General features: G+C 44.7%; 5 protein-coding genes and 1 long non-coding RNA gene across 13 annotated transcripts in view; 3 read left to right on the top strand and 3 right to left on the bottom strand.

Moving 5' to 3' along the window:
* LOC6496565 (cAMP-dependent protein kinase type II regulatory subunit) overlaps positions 1 to 3,744 on the bottom strand; it is a 40,473-nt gene extending 36,729 nt beyond the window's left edge. For all 3 annotated transcript variants that reach the window (XM_001961128.4, XM_032450094.2, XM_044715849.1), the window contains exons 1-2: positions 3,589 to 3,744; positions 1,630 to 1,853 (exon numbers count right to left, since the gene is read on the bottom strand). The gene's annotated coding sequence lies outside the window, so the exon portion shown is untranslated. The remainder of the gene's footprint in view (positions 1 to 1,629; positions 1,854 to 3,588) is intronic.
* A 349-nt stretch (positions 3,745 to 4,093) lies between these two features.
* Positions 4,094 to 4,802, bottom strand: LOC123257288. 2 transcript variants are annotated; one of them, XR_006507318.1, is made up of 3 exons: positions 4,652 to 4,733; positions 4,515 to 4,590; positions 4,094 to 4,458 (listed from the first exon to the last, which is right to left on the bottom strand). It is a non-coding gene; the product is annotated as an uncharacterized LOC123257288 (long non-coding RNA). The 2 variants fall into 2 exon arrangements; XR_006507319.1 differs by having other exon boundaries at positions 4,096 to 4,458; positions 4,662 to 4,802.
* LOC6494001 (S-phase kinase-associated protein 1) lies at positions 4,734 to 5,559 on the top strand. Of its 2 annotated transcripts, none has more exons than XM_001961127.4 (2): positions 4,734 to 4,881; positions 4,947 to 5,559. In XM_001961127.4, the coding sequence occupies exon 2, from the start codon at positions 4,948 to 4,950 to the stop codon at positions 5,431 to 5,433; it is 486 nt and encodes a 161-aa protein (XP_001961163.1). In that variant the 5' UTR covers positions 4,734 to 4,881; position 4,947; the 3' UTR covers positions 5,434 to 5,559. The 2 variants fall into 2 exon arrangements, with proteins under 2 accessions (XP_001961163.1, XP_014762521.1); XM_014907035.3 differs by having other exon boundaries at positions 4,785 to 4,881; positions 4,931 to 5,559.
* A 743-nt stretch (positions 5,560 to 6,302) lies between these two features.
* LOC6494002 (dnaJ homolog subfamily C member 13) lies at positions 6,303 to 15,503 on the top strand. 3 transcript variants are annotated; one of them, XM_032450229.2, is made up of 21 exons: positions 6,303 to 6,430; positions 6,747 to 6,970; positions 7,026 to 7,166; positions 7,231 to 7,375; positions 7,534 to 7,732; positions 7,790 to 8,294; positions 8,352 to 8,530; positions 8,586 to 8,793; positions 8,853 to 9,263; positions 9,328 to 9,669; positions 9,729 to 9,937; positions 9,996 to 10,164; positions 10,227 to 10,994; positions 11,049 to 11,739; positions 11,798 to 12,947; positions 13,005 to 13,515; positions 13,577 to 14,070; positions 14,131 to 14,506; positions 14,563 to 14,685; positions 14,740 to 14,998; positions 15,061 to 15,503. In XM_032450229.2, exons 2-21 carry the CDS (start codon positions 6,779 to 6,781, stop codon positions 15,174 to 15,176), a joined length of 7,188 nt encoding a protein of 2,395 aa, XP_032306120.1. In that variant the 5' UTR covers positions 6,303 to 6,430; positions 6,747 to 6,778; the 3' UTR covers positions 15,177 to 15,503. The 3 variants fall into 3 exon arrangements, with proteins under 3 accessions (XP_032306120.1, XP_014762522.1, XP_032306118.1); XM_014907036.3 differs by having other exon boundaries at positions 7,531 to 7,732; XM_032450227.2 differs by lacking the exon at positions 6,303 to 6,430 and adding an exon at positions 6,556 to 6,660 and having other exon boundaries at positions 7,531 to 7,732.
* Positions 15,504 to 15,643: 140 nt separating this feature from the next.
* Positions 15,644 to 16,609, top strand: LOC6494003. 2 transcript variants are annotated; one of them, XM_014907037.2, is made up of 2 exons: positions 15,644 to 15,785; positions 15,840 to 16,609. In XM_014907037.2, the coding sequence occupies exons 1-2, from the start codon at positions 15,700 to 15,702 to the stop codon at positions 16,270 to 16,272; spliced, it is 519 nt and encodes a 172-aa protein (XP_014762523.1). In that variant the 5' UTR covers positions 15,644 to 15,699; the 3' UTR covers positions 16,273 to 16,609. The 2 variants fall into 2 exon arrangements, with proteins under 2 accessions (XP_014762523.1, XP_001961161.1); XM_001961125.4 differs by having other exon boundaries at positions 15,671 to 15,785; positions 15,837 to 16,609.
* Positions 16,269 to 17,497, bottom strand: LOC6496564 (DNA repair protein RAD51 homolog 4). Its single transcript, XM_001961124.4, has 3 exons — positions 17,186 to 17,497; positions 16,618 to 17,132; positions 16,269 to 16,549 (listed from the first exon to the last, which is right to left on the bottom strand). The coding sequence occupies exons 1-3, from the start codon at positions 17,434 to 17,436 to the stop codon at positions 16,269 to 16,271; spliced, it is 1,047 nt and encodes a 348-aa protein (XP_001961160.2). The 5' UTR covers positions 17,437 to 17,497.
* Positions 17,498 to 17,736: the final 239 nt, after the last annotated feature.

The raw sequence follows: 17,736 nt of genomic DNA, 5'->3' as shown, positions 1-17,736 counted from the left end.
AATATTTCTTTTCATTGGGCTTCTCGTTTTTTATTTTCTTTGATTGGAACCGAGAGCGGGAAGTGGGTCTGGTCGAAATTATGATTATTTATTCAGGCCACTTTATGCGCAATAGCTTCAGACCCCCAGCGTCTGACTCACTTTTGGGCCCACTTTTCGGACTTGACTCCCCTATTTACACATAATTTATCAACATCCGGACAACAGCCCGCCACTAATTAATTAATATCATCAATTTGGATTTGATTTAGTTTTTGGAAAGTTTTAAGCTGTTTTCCCTGTTTTTCCTGCCGTCCGTCAGGTAGGCATTTAAATATTGCGCATACACCGTGTTGTTTACACGATGCGTTCTGCTTTCTATTTTCGTATTTCTGAATTGCAAAATTAATTGCGAATCAGAATTGAAAAACAATTTTCTCTGCCAATTGTTTGGGCATAATGGAAAAATGGGAAAATGGAAAATCCAGGAAAATAAAAGAGGGAGAGCGGGCCGGCGGACAATAAAGAAATGCTATTCGGCGCCTTTGTCCTTTCAGTTTTATGATGAGTTTTTCACGTGCCGTTATTCACCCTTGTCACTGACAGGTCCTGGCCAGGACACACACCAAGAACTCTATATAAAAAATAACCCCCGAAAAAAAACAGAAGCAACATGAAAGGAAAGCGAAGGACTCTTGTCAATAAAAATCCCTTTAAGCCGTGTTGCAACTTTTTTATTTTATTCTGGAAGTTTTTTTTAGAAAATATTATTGGTGAGCCGAAACCGGCCTTTAATGGCTCTTCCAGGCCAGAAATGAGCTTCTAGCTTGGGGGAGAGGAGGAAAAATCAATCAATAAACGAGGAATCCCAGCTGGAGCGGCGCAAAAACTAAGCTGGGCCGTAAGCTCCACGGGTCCAGGAAACGTGAGGACATGACAAGAATCTGCTGTCGTCCTACGACAATGCAGAAAGGGAATGGGCTGGAAGTCATGGACAGGATAAAAGGCAGTGGGTAGTGGGCGTGGAAGTCCTCGCCTTGGGCCATCTCCTCCTAACTTGGAATCGAATTGGAAAAGTGTGTGTTTTGCTGTTGATGGATGGACGGTTGTCTCTCGACTGTTTTTTTTTTTTTACTGTCTGTTTCTTTTGGCCAAATACACAAAACTGAATTAATTAGAAGTGGAGGAGTCTTGAAGGAAAGCGATTGGCATTTATTTATCAACGAAATCCCAAGATAATCTCGAGTAGGAAAGTAGCGCTGCGGCAGGTGCTTGTAAGTCTCTTAATGAGATAAGATATTTTACAATTATATTTATTTTTTAACAATCAGTATTCTGTTTTTTATGGCCCCCTGTTTATGGGCCAAGAATGTGCCTCTGGCCAGCTCATTTGTGAATATCTGTTTGGATTCCGGAGGCAGCACCAGGCTGCGACTCCACCCCTTTCACCTGGCCCGGCCGATGGCTTATTTAATTTTTTGTTTGCTCTCGAGCTGTGTTTGTGTTTGTTTATCAACCAATGCCAACCCTTGAGCAATTGATAAGCGCGTGAAATATTTAATCGCGAGTCGGGAGACAAACAGAGTGCCAAGTGGAGGTGGAAAGAATGAGAGTCGATTCGATTCGGCATGGAATTCAAGTACAACTCACCTGACTTTTCGCTGTCACCTGGCTGGTGGCTGACTATTGTTGGGTGGTGTAGGTGGGCGAATATCCTTTTCCACCAGCTACTGTTCCTGCCTCGGGCTGCTCCTTATTCTTCTTCTTCTTCTTCCGATTCTCCTTCTCTTACTGCACTCTCTTTCTGGTTTATTTCTTTCTGGCTATGGCTATGTGGCTACCTCTCCTCCTCTGACTGTTCTTGCTCTTTATGGCTAAAACCAAATTTAATTTGTTACTCTCGTTGTTTGATTTTTTTTTTGCTTATTTTTTTTTTCTTGGTTTTGTTTTTATGGAGAGGGGAGGGATGGGGAGGAGGAGGAGGTTGGATGGTTGCCGCTCTTCTTGCTGATTGCTGTTGTTGTTGTTGTTGCGGCGGCAACTCTAATATTCCGAGCAGTGACTTTGATGTTTCGAGTACAGAAATTCGTTATTAAATTTGATGGGAAAAGCGTATTTGCTGGGATTTTAATGATTCGCCCTCCTAGCCACCCTCTAAAGTATATTTTATACTGTAATACCACTGTTAACAAACTGTTAACGAAAAATTTCAAAAAAAAATACCAATAATTTCTGAAAAAAATAATAAACAATTGTTTCATTTTCCAACACTTTTATTCTTAGTTTATACCGTTATACAGGCTGTAGGGCGCGGGAGTAAAAAAAAAGAAGTAATTAAGCTAATTGGAATTGTGTACGGCGCATGTTTATCAATGATTTATTTCCATCGCTCCAGCTACAGCTACAGCTCCTCTATCTTTTTCCTCTTTTAAATAAAACATTCGCCCTTTCTTGCACGTTTTCTGCCGTGTAATTGTTTAATTAATTGTACGCTGGCCCGCCTACAAAATAATTTTTCGCTTAAATAAACATTTCATAGCCCATCTACATACAAAATACATATATATATTGGATATTTTTTCCATCGCAATTCAGTAAGGTATGCATACGTGCGTGTGTTTCATGTTTATTTGCTTATTTTTTACTTTTATTTTTTTGTTTTTTTTTTTTGCCTGCGTCCGACTCCTACACTGGCCCACACAACAGTGCATTTTGGCAAGAAAAGCGCCGACTTGCCGATTCTGATTGGCAGCCGCTGGCTTAGAGTGGGCGCCCGTGACCCAATTTCCAATCAGACGTTCTCGATATCGAAGCTGCCACTTGTCTGGCACAGTGGAGTTTAAGAAAAATATAGCCACCCGGTTCGAAGGTGTTAATCACTGGTAATTGCAATTGGCCGATGTTAGAGGTTAGTTAATTAATTCGATCAAATGATAAGGCGAAAGTAATTTGCGCGAGAGAGATACGGAGATCGCATCTGGTTTGCCGTTTGCCGCTTGCCGCTGGAGCTCTGCTCTGCGCTCCAAAACCGGCATTTGAATCACTTGCGCAGAGCCAGGCCCCTTTCTCTCCCGTCGCCGCCGCCGACCCCTTCGGAGATCATCCTAGCCCCCCTCGTGTTTATTGATTGTCGCCCCCTCCCCCCTCCAAATAAAACCTTGCATCAAACAACAACAACAACAAGCAGCAAGTACGGCCAAGAGCCGAAGCAGCGCGCAAGCCAAAGTGATAGGTAGATTTTCGTATGTATGTATATTGTATTTCGGTGGGTGGTTGGCTTCGTTCGGTTCGGTTAGTGGCGGCAGGGAGTAGGGAGGAGGGCGCCACCTTCCACCTTCCACCACCTGCCGCCCACCGCTGCCCACCCCCTCTCACTCTCCTCGTGTGCATTTCGGCCTCGTTTTTTATTACGCGCACGTAGTGTAGTTTTTTTTTTTGCCTGCTCTCTCACATTTTACTTTTTTTTTTTTCTTTAATTTTTTTTACATACACTTGCACAATCGGAGTGGGTGGCGCAGCGGGGGGGCGACAGGGGGCTGAACGCGAAAAAATCTCTAATGATTTTTGTAATGTAACTGGAGTTTGGCTACTCGGTCTGACTGTAATTACATTTTAATTTTTAAACGCACGCAGAACGCGATTTTTTTCACTTGCGTCCGCCGAGGCACACGTTACTGTTAATACTGGATTCTGATTGGAAATACCGAAACGCCAATAGGTTCGGTCCGGCAACTCTTATCAGAGTTTACAGTGGCTGCACAGCAACAACAAACCTCCACCATACAAATGTTAAATCGCTGTTAATATTGTGAATGCATTTTAAGCTTTTAAAGTGAGACCGTGCTTTTAAAGTCGACGGCCTTTTATCGATGTTATTTGTTATTTGAAGAAATTTTCATCGAAATAAACATTAAAATAATATCCGTTAAATTTAAATAACATAACGGCAAGCTCTTGCACATATGGGCTGGGAAAAGTATTTGGGGCCATATTACACTCCTTTCTATGCTTCTCAAACGCGGTCTTTGACAGTATTTTCTTCCAGAACTCACGGAAAATAGTTAAAAAAACAGGTGCGCAAAAAGAAAAATAATAAAGCACCTGTTTTATACCGGTTATTTACCCACCCAAAAAATAAAACCCGCTTGAACGGGAAAAGTAAAGAAAAACTACACTTTTAAAAACACGTAATCTTAAATTGAAAATCGTTTTTTTTTTTGTGTTGGTAAAAGAATAGATCCGCCAGCAGGTCAATCAAATTGTGGCGACGAAAGTCCCAAACGAATCAATACCTTCATAAGATGAAGCTTTCCCGATCGCAATATTTCTAATTTTTTCCGAAGCGTTTCACTTTCGAAGGGTTTACAAAACTTAAAAGGCTACAGGAGGGATCCTTGAGAAAGGTAGACATTCACATTACAGCTGCTGTGTCCACCAATGTCGTCCAGCACATCATGGTGGGTCGTTGAGAGTAAATTCCTTTTTACAAACATTATGTTAATATTTTTATTCAATTATTGTTTTCTCAGATCCACCTCTTTTATGCAGCTGCAGTTGGACCTCCCTTCGACCAGCAAGACTACTTCGTCGCACCGTCAATGGTGGAAAAAGCTGTAAGAGAGGCGCACCAGGTTGTTGTCGTTGTTAACAAAGTTGCCGCGATAATGCTTACTCGCCCACACCTTGTCGAGTCAGGATTTGGATGCTTCGAACCCCTAGTAGAAATATTTTATCGGAAAAGCAGCCCCTTTGATTGCTAGGCACCCGGCATTTGAAGGCACGAGAATATTATTTTTAGACAGTAGGCCAGAGCTAAGAAGGCACCCGAGTATTTTATTTTTTCGGCTGCGCCACTGCGAATAAATCAAACAGTATCAAAGCGAGAGAACAAAGCGCTGAAAGGTAAGTAAAAATACAAAAAAAAAAGTGGAGTTATGAATAGTTAGTGGAGGCGTCCATCATTACAGCATGCCTATCATTCGGCTTGAATCTTCCGACAAGGAGATCTTCGACATCGAACAAGAGATTGCCAAGTGCTCGGAGACAATTCGCACGGCGCTCGAGGACCTGGGCGATGAGAGTGATAATAGCGTGCTACCGCTGCCAAATGTGAACTCTGTGATCCTGAAGAAGGTCATCCACTGGGCCACCTACCACAAGGATGATCCGCAAGTGACAGAGGAAGACGAAAACAAGGAGAAGCGTACTGATGACATTTCATCGTGGGATGCTGATTTCCTAAAAGTTGATCAGGGCACTCTGTTCGAGCTCATCTTAGCGGCCAATTACTTGAACATCCAGGGCCTGTTGGATGTCACCTGTAAGACTGTGGCCAATATGATCAAGGGCAAGTCGCCGCAGGAGATTCGCGACACGTTCACCATCAGCAACGACTTCTCGCCTCAGGAGGAAGAGAAGGTGCGCAAGGAAAACGAGTGGTGTGAGGAGAAGTAATGCGCTCAAAATAATAATCCGCCGATTAGAATACTAAAATTCTGAAAAATGTAAAAGAAATGTTTACATTGGGTTTATGTACCATTCTAATAATTGAAGATTATTATAATAATATCTGAAAATCCATGTAAACCATTTGTTTTGTGTTCGGAACAGGCCGGTCACCACTGATTCCAGGCTTCACCAGCGAGAGCACGAATGGATCGGTGGATATGAGAACGTACCACCATGCAACCAAGTAGCCGAAACTTATGGGCATGGAAACGTTTTAAACGATGAAGTTGTGAAAAAGCGACATTGAGGGTCCATCCCGCCAGTCACTAGGCTGAGGCGGTCCTTAGCAGCGTTTGGGTTGGCGTGGGCTGCTATGTAAACAAAGTTTAGATTGAAAATGGCTTTGTTTGAAAATGTAAACAACTGATTGTGAAATCAGCTGACCACAAGTGTGGCCACATTCCGAAAGCTTTTCGCGAAGCTTGATATATTGTTTCCACTGCCAAACGATATAATCTTACTTCTAAATATTAAAAAAAAACTACTGGAATCTAATGATGTTTTTTAATCCCGTTCTTTTCATAAAATGTAATACTTAATTAAGATAAAATAAGTTTAGAAAAGGTAGCCGCATGACTGGAATAATTGAAAGTTTTCTTTAAAGTAGTTTACATTGTAACAGTTTGTAGTAACAATAACTGACATTTAATTTAATCAGAGAACTTTTAATAAGACAAATATGAAATGTGATTTGATTCATTCTAATTACTTTTCTTTCATTTTTCATTAAAACCAATAATATGACTCACTCACAAAGTTATTGTGGCGCTAAAGTTAACCTGGTAAAAATATCGAGTATGTAAATTATACTTTCGATATAAATATCGATACATTAACAATTATCAACAAATATTGTTTATTGCAAGTTGCAAAAATCCGCAAACGGGAGATAGTACGTGAAAAAATAGTTATAAAATCCAACGACATGCATTAGATCTCCAAGGTAATTAGCCGCGACAATTTTAGAGTCGAGAAAGTCCTCCGGAAGGCGATTCCAATTGGATCCGCCTTAGGGGCCGCAATACTCGTCACGTTTACTCCCCTTTTTTGGGTGCCTTTGTTGGCACTTCTGGTGCTCCGCTGGTCTGTTGCTGATAAGTGGCTTGGTCAGCGAGTCAACTTAATTAATCAGTGCCCCGACTCCGGGGCAAGTCAATTGGCTACTTTGACGTCGTGAGTGAATCAGCTGGGCGCCAGAAAAGCTCTGCCTCCGTTTTGGATTGCGGTTCCCACACTTTCTTTTTCTCCTGGCCTTCTAGGTGGAAATTAATTGGATTTGCTGATAAAAACAATGCTGCCGCCGAAGGAGAATGTTGATCTGGAGTGCTTTCTGGTGACCAAGCACTCGTGGAAGGGAAAGTACAAGCGGATCCTGTCGATCGGCACAGCCGGCATTTCGACATACAATCCAGATAGGTTTGATCTGACGAATCGGTGGACCTACTCAGATATTGTGGCAGCAGCACCTTCAAAAACCTCAAATGTATGTAAAGAAACTCTAAAATAGCAAAATATTTTAAAGAAATCTTTTAATTCAGATTCCAAATGAGTTTGTGCTCACCATCAAGAAGGATAAGAAGCTGGACACAATAAAGTTATCCTCGGAGTACCGCAACGACATACTCACTTCGATATTAAAGTACTACAAAGAGTTTGCCGACAAACCCAAACATGCTCAAGTAAAATTTCCTTACAAATAAGGAATAATTCAAGAAATTTTAAATGTTATTCCTTTCTTTACAGCGTTTTAGTGCGTACAAGTACCATTGGTCGGGCATCAGCCTTCCTACTGTACTGGAGGTTACACCATGCTCCTTGGATCAGCTGGATCCCACCACAAACGACGTACTGGCCAGCTACATGTACAAGGACATCGAGGGAATAATAGGTAGCTATATAGACTCGGCCTGCCATCATTCCCATTCATGTGTCCCGTTCTATCGCTATGTGCCACAATTTTAATTCAATGTGTACGCTTTGTCTTTTTCGTTGCTTTCCGCACTCATCTTTCTGGTCTTTGTTTACGTTTGCGCACGTTTTAAGCAGGCATATCGGATTATGAGGGCGGCATTGTAATGGCCTATGGCGGATTCAGTCGGTTGCATCTGTTCAAAGCTCTAAATCATCACGAGATCGTCCAGAATATAGCCCAGAAATCATCCCAGTTTTTGGGCATCGAAACGAAGATACTCAAGAGCCAGATAACACTGGAGCAGTTTGAAAGGCAGAGATTTGGCAAGTTCAGGTGAGTCTTTGGAGCTAATCTAATACATTTAAATACCTATATCGTTTTTCGTTGCAGTGGCGATCAATTTCAGACTTCGATGACCGAGTTTACTGTCCAGAAGATAACACCGCGCCATCCAGACCCCGTGAAACGCACCCTTTGCCTTACGGAGGCCACTCTTCTCGAACGAGATCCGCAAACCTACAGCATCTGCACCCTGCGACCACTGGCTGATGTTTTTGCCTTGGTTCGCGACAAAGACAACCTGCAGCGCTTCAGCATCGAGTACAAGAACGGCATTGTGCGCAGCTACAGTACAAATGATCGTGATTCGCTGCTGGCAACTGTGCTTGATGCGGTGCGGTCTAGCGGCAATCAGGATGTACATATCCGCATTGGAAACACGCCAAGAGGCAAGCGATATGTCCCGCTAAGTAGTTCCGTGGACGAAGAGACAGAGGCGAATCTGTTGCGCCTGGTAATCAATAACTTCCAGAATCCCTCCAAGCGCTACGAGATTCTAGAGCGCTTCAATGCGAACGTGCCGCACAGTGGCCTTAACTACAGTGTTACCCAGGATGTGAGTTTATTTAACAGTTTTATAAAATCTATTTTCATGAATTACTTTCAATTTTAGAGTTTATTTGCGGAAAACAAAGAAAAACTTATACTGAGCGCCCTGCAGGCTTTGGCTCAAAAGGAGCTGGACAGTCCCACAGCGCAGCTGACCAACATGGAATTGGAGGCCATATTCCATGCCCTTACCCGCCTACTGGCCAGCAAGGTGGGCTACGCAGCCTTTACCAATCTCCCGGGGTTAGTTACTTTAAATATTTCTCTGAACAGCAGTTAATTATTGAAATCTTTCTAGTTTTCGTGAGATCATTGGTACCAAGGTTGTGGCTGCTCTCAGGCGCAAGGATCTGGCTGTGACTTACTCTGCTATTGACATGATCAATTCCTTGATGCATTCTGTGAACTCAGATCATGACCTGAAGCAGGAGCAGTTGAACAAATCATCCATCTTGTCGTCTAAATCGTTTCTGGAAACATTGCTGAATATGTGGACAGCTCATGTGGTAATTTTGAAAGTTAAGTATATCTACCAGGACTTTGCTTTATAATTTTTAACTTACAGAGCCATGGTAGCGGTGCCCTTGTTCTGTCTGCTATGCTGGACTTCATGACCTTTGCGTTGTGCGTGCCTTACAGCGAGACCACCGACGGCAAGCAGTTCGACATTTTGCTGGAGCTGGTCGCCGATCGTGGTCGCTATCTGTACAAACTATTCCAACACCCCTCCCTGGCTATTGTCAAGGGAGCTGGCCTCGTTTTAAGAGCCATAATCGAGGAGGGGGAGTTGCATGTGGCCCAGCAGATGCAGGCTTTGGCTTTAGACGAGGCGGCTCTCTGCCGCCACTTGCTAGTAGCTTTATATACACCTTCAAACGATCCCACCCTGACCACACATCGGCAGCTGTCCCGACATCTGATCGGATTGTGGTTAACGGACAGCGAGGAGGCCATGGAGCTCTTCAAGCGCATTTTTGTGAGATTCTATTAATCCTATTAAAATAATTTAAATGTGCTAATATTATTGTTTATTTCCACAGCCCGCTGGTCTTTTGACCTTCCTGGAATCGGAGGAAACTGTTCCCGAATCTGATGTGGAAGAAGACAAGCTAAACTTTCGTGACAATCTCAAGTTTGCAATTCAACATTCCAATAGAACGCGCAAAAATGTGATAGAGAAGCATTTGGCAGGCATCAAGCACTGGGGCATGAGCCTGATCGAGCAGCAGGACGGAGCGGCCCAGGCGCTGAAAAACCGTCCAGTGGTTCTCCGTAACCGTCGCCAGAAGAAAAAGACATCCGATGTGATTGTGAATCTGCCTTACTTCTTCTACAGTTTTGCCAAAGACCACAGTCTGCCCAACCTTATCTGGAATCACAAGGTAAATAGAGGCTGTACAGTCTCATCATACCTTATATTTATTTGTTTTGTTTTCCCCAGACTCGTGAGGAGCTGCGTATGTGTTTGGAGAACGAACTAAGGCAGTTCCTCAACGATCGGGACCTGGCGGGCCAGATGATTGTGGCCTGGAACTATCAAGAGTTCGAGGTGGCCTACCAGTGCCTAGCAGATGAAATAAAAATTGGCGACTACTACATACGCCTGATTTTGGAGAAGGATGACTGGCCGCAGAATTTAGTGAAGGATCCGTAAGTGTTCCCTTAAAAATTTTAACAAAATGTATTTAAAGTTCCAATTTTTTTGCAGTGTTGAGCTGTTTAATGCATTGTACAGAAGAGTCTTATGCCGGCAACGGGTGAACGATGACCAAATGACCGTCTTCTCGCTCCAAGCCTTGGCCAAAGTGTATAAGCGCTACCACAAGGAGATTGGCAAGTTTGCCGACATGTCCTACATCCTCCAGCTCAGCGATAGGGTTGGTTTTTCAATGAATTTTCTAAGAATTTGTTTCCAACTATTAAATATTATATTTTTTAGTGTCTCTCGCCTTCCATGCGCGATGCCCTAATCAACCTAATATCGTGCCTGGTTCTGGAGAAATCCAACTGTCGCGCCCTTATCGATCATGTCCAGTGCCTGGTTGATCTAATAACGCTAGCCCATTTGCATAAAGGTCGAGCCCAGCTGAACACCAAAACCAATGTCATCGAAGCCGGTCCGAACATGGCCGCCTACGAAGAAAAGGACTGGTACTACAACATCGAAAAGGATGGCCAGAAGCCGGAGCGGCAGGGACCCATAACCTACTCCGAGTTGAAGGAGCTCTGGCAAAAGGGACTAATCACTCCGAAGACTCGATGCTGGGCTATCGGCATGGATGGTTGGCGGTCGCTGCAGCAAATTCCACAGCTTAAATGGTGCCTTATTGCCAAGGGAACACCTCTGTACGACGAGACGGAGCTCTCCTCCAAAATTCTCGACATTCTGATCAAGTGCACGAGCTTCTTCCCAAGCCGCACGCAGAACGGGGTGGCAGTACTGATACCCGGTCCCAAGTTGTCACGAAAATTATCGGAGTTCATCTGCCTGCCGCATGTGGTGCAAGTGTGTCTTACCCACGATCCAGGCTTGTTGGAACGTGTAGCTACATTGCTCTGCCAAATCATGGAAGACAATCCAGAGATGCCCAAGGTCTACCTGACGGGCGTCTTCTACTTTATGCTTATGTACACGGGCAGTAACATTCTGCCCATTACCCGTTTCCTCAAGATGACGCACATGAAGCAGGGCTTCCGCAGTGAAGAGGTAAGTTATCGACTTATATAATGGATAAGCTTACAATATATTTCCATTCTACAGACGTCCCAGTCCGGCATTATGCACAGAAGTATTCTGGGACAACTCTTGCCCGAGGCCATGGTTTGTTTCCTTGAAAATTACAGCGCCGAGAAGTTTGCGGAAATCTTTTTGGGCGAATTCGACACGCCCGAAGTGATTTGGAGCTCGGAGATGCGTCGACTGCTCATCGAAAAGATTGCAGCCCACATAGCTGATTTTACGCCTCGACTCCGGGGGCATACAATGGCTAGATACCCATACCTGGCCATCCCAGTGATTAGTTATCCTCAGCTGGAAAACGAGCTCTTCTGTCATATTTATTATCTGCGCCACCTTTGCGACACGCAGAAGTTTCCCAACTGGCCCATATCGGATCCCGTTCAGCTTCTTAAGCACACATTGGATGCATGGCGCAAGGAAGTGGAAAAGAAGCCACCGCAGATGACCATCCAGCAGGCCTACCAAGACCTCGGTATCGATCTAACGAAAACGCCCAAGCCAGACGAGTCCATGATCCGCAAGAGCTACTACAAGCTGGCACAGATGTATCATCCGGACAAGAATCCCAACGGTCGCGAAATATTCGAAAAGGTCAATCAGGCCTACGAGTTCTTGTGTTCAAGGAATGTGTGGAGTTCGGGTGGACCAGATCCCAATAATATTGTGCTCATTCTCCGCACCCAGAGCATTCTCTTCGAGCGCTATCCTGATGGTAAGATTGTATTATATTTCACCTTACGATCATTGGTAACTTCTTCTTAAAACTCTAGTTTTGCGGCCTTACAAGTACGCGGGATATCCGCAACTGATCAAAACGATCCGCCTGGAGACGCGCGACGACGAGCTCTTCTCCAAGGAGGCCCAGCTCCTGACCGCTGCTTCCGAGCTCTGTTACCACACGGTTCATTGCTCCGCGCTCAACGCCGAAGAGCTGCGCCGGGAGGAAGGCATTGAGGCGCTCCTGGAGGCCTACACTCGCTGTGTTTCCATATTGGGAGTGGACTCTAAGCCGGACTCACTGCACTACCAGGTTATTTCGAATGTAACACGCTGCTTTGAGGTGGCCTGCAACTTCGAGAAGTGCAAGCAGAAGATCATTACGTTGCCGCAGCTTTTATCCGACGTGTGTCGGGTGGTCTACTTCAAGCACAGTCTGTCGGTGAGTCTGGTGACCAGTCTGGCGGCCAACAACTATGATCTGCAGTGCGATCTATCCCGCAACGGGGTGCTTTGGTCGCTGCTGCTCTTCATTTTCGAGTACGACTACACTTTGGACGAAAGCGGAGTGGAGGTCAGCGACAAGTCGAACCAGCAGCAACTGGCCAACAACCTGGCCAAGATGGCCGTTCTCGGGTGCATTGCCTTGGCGGGCTATAGCATGGAGCTGCGCCAGAAACCAGTCACGGGCAGTGAGGCCAATTCCCCGGTGGCTAAGCCACCACCGGCCATCAAACCCAAGCCAATCCAAACAAACACGGCCTACACCCAGAATGCCCATAATCCGCTGCAAAGCAAGCAGTTGGCCATCACCAGTGGCAAGGAAAAGGAGCCGGAGAGTTCATCGGGAAGCAGTGATACCTCAAGCTCCACTCCCACGGAAAGTGAGCAACAGCAGCAGCCCAGTGCCATCCAGCAGAAGTACATTGTGACGGGTGAGGCGAAGAACACGCTGATAAAGCAGGTCCTGGACCGGCTCCTCACCCGCCACATTGCCAACCAGCTGGCGACGGCGCGGGACAGCGAGGTGCTGAAGTTGCTCACGGCAAACACGCGGAATCCCTACCTCATTTGGGACAATGGAACCCGTGCCCAGCTCAAGGACTTCCTCGAGCAGCAGCGTACGGTCTCGGCGAAGGAGACGCACGAGGACATTGCCCAAGTTTCGGAGCTGGTCTCTACGTTTGAGTTCGATGCTCACAAGTAAGTTTATGGACTTAACTTAGCAGGTAATAATAATTATAATTATATTTCTCGCAGGGATGAACTGCAAATAGGAGGCATCTTTATCCGCATCTACAACGACATGCCAACCCATCCGATTGCTCAGCCCAAGCTCTTTATCATGGATCTGCTGGAGTACTTAAAGCACGCTTATCAGTTTCTGAATTTTAAGAAGAACCCGGCTCCACCTGTTGCACCAAAAATGGGCACCGATGGCATACTAACGCCCACACTGGCGCCGAATCATCCCCAGCTACAGCAGGCGACGGCGGGTGGAAAACCTGGCAGCACTTTCGATGAGGTACTGAGCGCATACAACCGCTCCAAGAGCCGAAAGAAGATGGAGACGGATGCCCTGGCGGAGCAGCAACAGGCCCTGCAGCAAAGCAAATACGATTTTGCCAGCGATGGAAAGTTGGAGCTGCATATCACCATGGTGCTTAGGGCGCTGATCGCAGTGATCAAGGCGAACGCGGAGGTGGAGATCCAGTGCATCGGAAACTTCGACATGATCTTTGGTTTCCTGGCCAACAACATATTCCCAGATGTAAGTTCTTAGAACCTGACTTTCTTGGATGTTTTGATTATCTCTTTTTTTTTTATTTTAGAGCTCCACGGTCAAGGCTGTGGCCTTGGAAGTCGTTGCACTGGTTTCCCGCAACAAAGAGTGCGTCTCTGAGGTTGCAGCCTGCGAGATTTTGGGTAACTACTTGGTAGCGCTTAAAGATCCGGAACTCCGTGCCAGCCAGGTGAAGGTGTTGGAGACTCTGTCAGGACTTATGAATGTGCAGGAGATGATCAAGGAAGCCCAGACAAAGGGTGCTGTTATCTATCTCCTGGACATGTTCTGCAATTCGAGAAACCCGCAGATTCGGGAAATGTGTGCCGAAATTCTGGCCAAGATGACGGCAGATCGTCTAAGTGGACCCAAGGTTCGCATCACCATATCAAAGTTCCTGCCCACGCTATTCATCGACGCCATGGTGGAATCCCCAGCCACGTCTATTCAGCTTTTTGAGTCCATCCATGAGCACCCGGAGCTGATATGGAACGATTCTACTCGATCGACTGTTTGCGATGCTGTGGCTGAAGCTTGTGAAAGGTAAATGATGAAAAATTAAGAGTTCTTCTGTTTAGTCTTATGTGCCTGTCCATCCTGTAGATTCTATCAACACCAGAAGTCCAACTCACGGCATGTCTGGAAGGATCCTGAAATACTTAAAGACATTGTGGCCAACGAAATCGTTGTGGCCGGTGTATACCTCCGCTTGTTCGTCAGCAATCCAGCCTGGACCTTGCGCAAGCCCAAGCAGTTCCTCTCCGACCTCCTGGACTTTGTTGTCGAACAGATCGGCAAGAGCTCTTCCGACCAGGATGTTTTGGATCTCTCAACCACAGCGCTGGTGGAGTTGCTGCGCTCACAGCCCAACCTGGCAGATGATATCCCAGTCCTGGGCCACATACCGAAGTTGTTCAACCTTCTATCGGTGCAGCCGAAGAACACGCTATCAGTATTACACCAGCTCTCGATTTCTGAGGTGGGACTAGCATACCCCTTTCGTTGACTAATAATTCGATGGTCTTATTCTTTTAGTTTTGTGTGAGTGCCATTTCGCAGACGGAGTGCGTAGCTCCGCTGAAGAAATGCATGGAGCACAACAGAGACTGCATTGAGAAAGCCTGCGAAACGCTGAGTCGCCTATTCAAGCATCAGCATGTGAGTATAGAAAAGATATTTAGTTCAACAATTACTACACAACATTCTCGCTAGGATTCGCTCATCAGTCAATCTCTGGAGGTGGGCCTTATCCCATTTTTGCTTGGCCTCCTGGACAGTCGTCTCGAGTTCGTGGATAATGCATCGGCGGTAAAGGCACAAATAGTGGCCGCACTCAAAGGCATGACGCACAATCTCAACTACGGCGACCGGGTCACCCAAATCCTGCTCAAGCATCCAGTATGGGCCGAGTTCAAGGATCAGCGCCACGATCTGTTCATTACTGATACAAATATACGTGGTTATCTAACCGGTAAGCAGTATTATATATTACTTTTTATAGATTTTAATTATTTTTGAAATTTTTTTCAAAAGGCGTTAATCCCACGGCTGGGTATCTGACGGCAGGACCCGCTCAAAGTGTGGAAGTGCTCACCTCGCCACCGCCCATCGATCGTGACGATCCTTCGGCCCGTTCACCCATCGACTAGCGAATTATCCCCCGCCAGACCAAAGCCAAGGCTAGGACTGGCCTTTGAGTTGAAGCCTTCGATTGCCACGGAATCTGAAATCTGAACCATTCACGGGTTTCCTCCTCCAATTACTGTATTAAACTTTTGCATATTTCTTACACACGCAACGTGAAAGTGGGAGGCGACCATATTACTGTAACAAAGTTTCATTTTTTATATTTATAAAGAGAATTTTGTAAAAATAATTAGTTAATAGCTTATACACAAAACATAAACCAACCTAACTAGAGCATGCATAAAGTGATTATACATATTATGGAATAAAGCCAATTCATTACAAATGAAGTTACTGACTTTTTTTATTTTTGAGAGGTTTAAAAAATAACAGATTTAAATCATTTAAGTTTTATTTAAAAAGTATTCAGTATTTAAATTTTTAAAATACTCTTTGTTGGTATTTTCTGCCATCAAAACGCGTTAGGAAATTTTTGTTATCAACCACCCACCAGCTGTTTGGAGCAAAATAAACAAAGTATAATCAATGTCTTTGGTGGCAGATTATAGCGATTCTTCCGAATCTGATGAGGATAATACCAGCCAATCGTCCGAAAGCGAAGATGCCACATCGTAAGCTCAATAAAACAATTACTCGGGAACTTTATAAATATTCATTTAAAGCAGGCCGCCCACGTCCGCCGAGAAGCCGTCCTCCAAGTTGCCCAGTGCCAGCCAGGTACTCGGCCAGAAAACTGGCAAAGGTGATGTGTTCAGCAATCCATTCCTAGAGGCGGAGCTGAACAAGACCGCCTCTTTGGAGCGCCATGTAAAAATGGTTACCAACGATGAGCATCTCAAGCAGAAGAATGGCCTCAAAATCTGTTGGAACTTTCGCAGAGGACGCTGCCGCTTTGGAACCAGCTGCCAGTATGCTCATGATTCGGACTTAAGTGTGGAAGAACCGGGGACTGCAAATAAGCCGGTGGATCCATCAGCTTCCTTCGTTGGTGTGTCCAGAGAAGTGACTAACAGCAAAAAACGCAAACACCCCGGGCTAGGCGACACCCTGGAGCCGGGGAAGAGGGTTATAAAGAACTACAAACAGCATCGTCCCTAGACTACGCCTGCTTCTGTGATCCGTAGCCGGCAGCTCCCACCCACTGGGCCATATGTGTTTGAGATTACATTTACCAAGCGAATGCCATTGTCCTTACTGGTTGTACGGCTGGTACGGTCAGCGCCTTGCTCATCGTACCATACAATTGGCATTTCCACAGAAAGCCTCAACGTACACACAGAACCCCAGTGATCGCCAAGCATGGGGTCCAACTGCCTCTTCACTGGAACCTCTTCGTTTCTGCCACCGTCATCTTCGCCGTCATCATTAACAGTTTCTGATAGGAGTAAAAGATTATAATAGATGTAGCGCTTATTAAAATCATAAGTAAAATGTAGATAATACCTTCTTCTTTTTGAAAAAAGGACATATTTCCCACGACGAAGGCTATTCCATGAACCGATAGCTTCCTGATGCTGCAGGCCAGCTCTGTGATCAAAGATTTCCGAAGCATAGCCATCTTTTTGCCCCGGAATGAATAGAAACATTCTGGCAGCGAATCAATCACAACTAGTTTTGTTCGCTGGGCATCCTTGTTACTGGCAGCCAGTTGTTGGTAAAAGTTTTGCAGCATCTCAATTAGTTCTCTGCTGGTTGTTGCTTCCGCCACTCGGATGGCCTTCAGTACTCTCTCACAGCTACCACTGTCCGTTTCGCGGGCAGCTAGCATATCCCCAATCCTTTTGCTGGAGAAATCCCTCTTAAGATCGATGAACAGAGCTTGAAGATTGTGCTTCCATACAAAGTTTACCATCAGAGTGTACATTAATTGAGTTTTACCAACTCCCGTTGGACCGCATATTTCCCAAACTCTGCCCGGCTTGAACTGCTGTTCCACATTAACAAGCAGTTTGTCTAATCTGAATAAAATTTTATTAGTTTATGCCAATATAATACCATCCGAATAACTCACTCTTCCAGTCCAGTTCCATAGTTGATATCCAGGATAGATTCCTCATTAAATGGGTTTGTCAGCAGCGCCATCTCGCTCTTCAGCTCCCGCAATGTTTCTATTCTTATGGCTAGTAGTTCTTTAAGTTTGTCCTCATCCTCTTCATAAAAGTCAGAAATGGTTTCAATACCATTTTTTTTAAGCAAGTTCAACTGGTATTCGGAGAGTTGCTTGCCAGTTTCAGTTTGTAGAATTTCATTCTTTAAGTCCATTAAGAAAAGAAAATGTTAATAAACAAAAATATCGCGGTTTATCGATAATTTTTGTTTCTTCTTCTTGTTAAAAAAAAGAACTTACAAATGCGGTCATACTTAAGAACAATTCTATTAAATTACCGCCACTTTAAACAAAATGGAGGATTTAATTTTGTAATTTATAGTCTTTAATGTAAAAAATATTATAAAAATTCCTAAACAACTTGAGCTACTTATTAAACTTGAACTAAAACTTCGATGATATCTCCAGAAATTAAAAATTTAAGCCATAATAACCTTGATGAATTCCTATAGGTA

Source organism: Drosophila ananassae, chromosome 3L (assembly GCF_017639315.1).
Source record: "Drosophila ananassae strain 14024-0371.13 chromosome 3L, ASM1763931v2, whole genome shotgun sequence".
Lineage (NCBI taxonomy): Eukaryota > Metazoa > Arthropoda > Insecta > Diptera > Drosophilidae > Drosophila > Drosophila ananassae.
Note: the sequence above shows the minus strand (reverse complement) of the source record. Positions and strands in the feature narration are given on the sequence as shown.

Bases quoted from the DNA above. Each gene is read 5' to 3' on its own strand.
- LOC6494001 (XM_001961127.4), top strand. From the start codon at position 4,948: ATGCCTATCATTCGGCTTGAATCTTCCGACAAGGAGATCTTCGACATC.
- LOC6494002 (XM_014907036.3), top strand. From the start codon at position 6,779: ATGCTGCCGCCGAAGGAGAATGTTGATCTGGAGTGCTTTCTGGTGACC. The intron at 9,938-9,995 runs GTAAGTGTTCCC...ATTTTTTTGCAG, and splicing joins CAGAATTTAGTGAAGGATCC to TGTTGAGCTGTTTAATGCAT. The intron at 14,686-14,739 runs GTGAGTATAGAA...CATTCTCGCTAG, and splicing joins GCCTATTCAAGCATCAGCAT to GATTCGCTCATCAGTCAATC.
- LOC6494003 (XM_001961125.4), top strand. From the start codon at position 15,700: ATGTCTTTGGTGGCAGATTATAGCGATTCTTCCGAATCTGATGAGGAT. The intron at 15,786-15,836 runs GTAAGCTCAATA...ATTCATTTAAAG, and splicing joins GAAAGCGAAGATGCCACATC to CAGGCCGCCCACGTCCGCCG.
- LOC6496564 (XM_001961124.4), bottom strand. From the start codon at position 17,436: ATGGACTTAAAGAATGAAATTCTACAAACTGAAACTGGCAAGCAACTC. The intron at 17,133-17,185 runs GTGAGTTATTCG...AATTTTATTCAG, and splicing joins TATGGAACTGGACTGGAAGA to ATTAGACAAACTGCTTGTTA. The intron at 16,550-16,617 runs GTATTATCTACA...TACTCCTATCAG, and splicing joins CTTTTTTCAAAAAGAAGAAG to AAACTGTTAATGATGACGGC.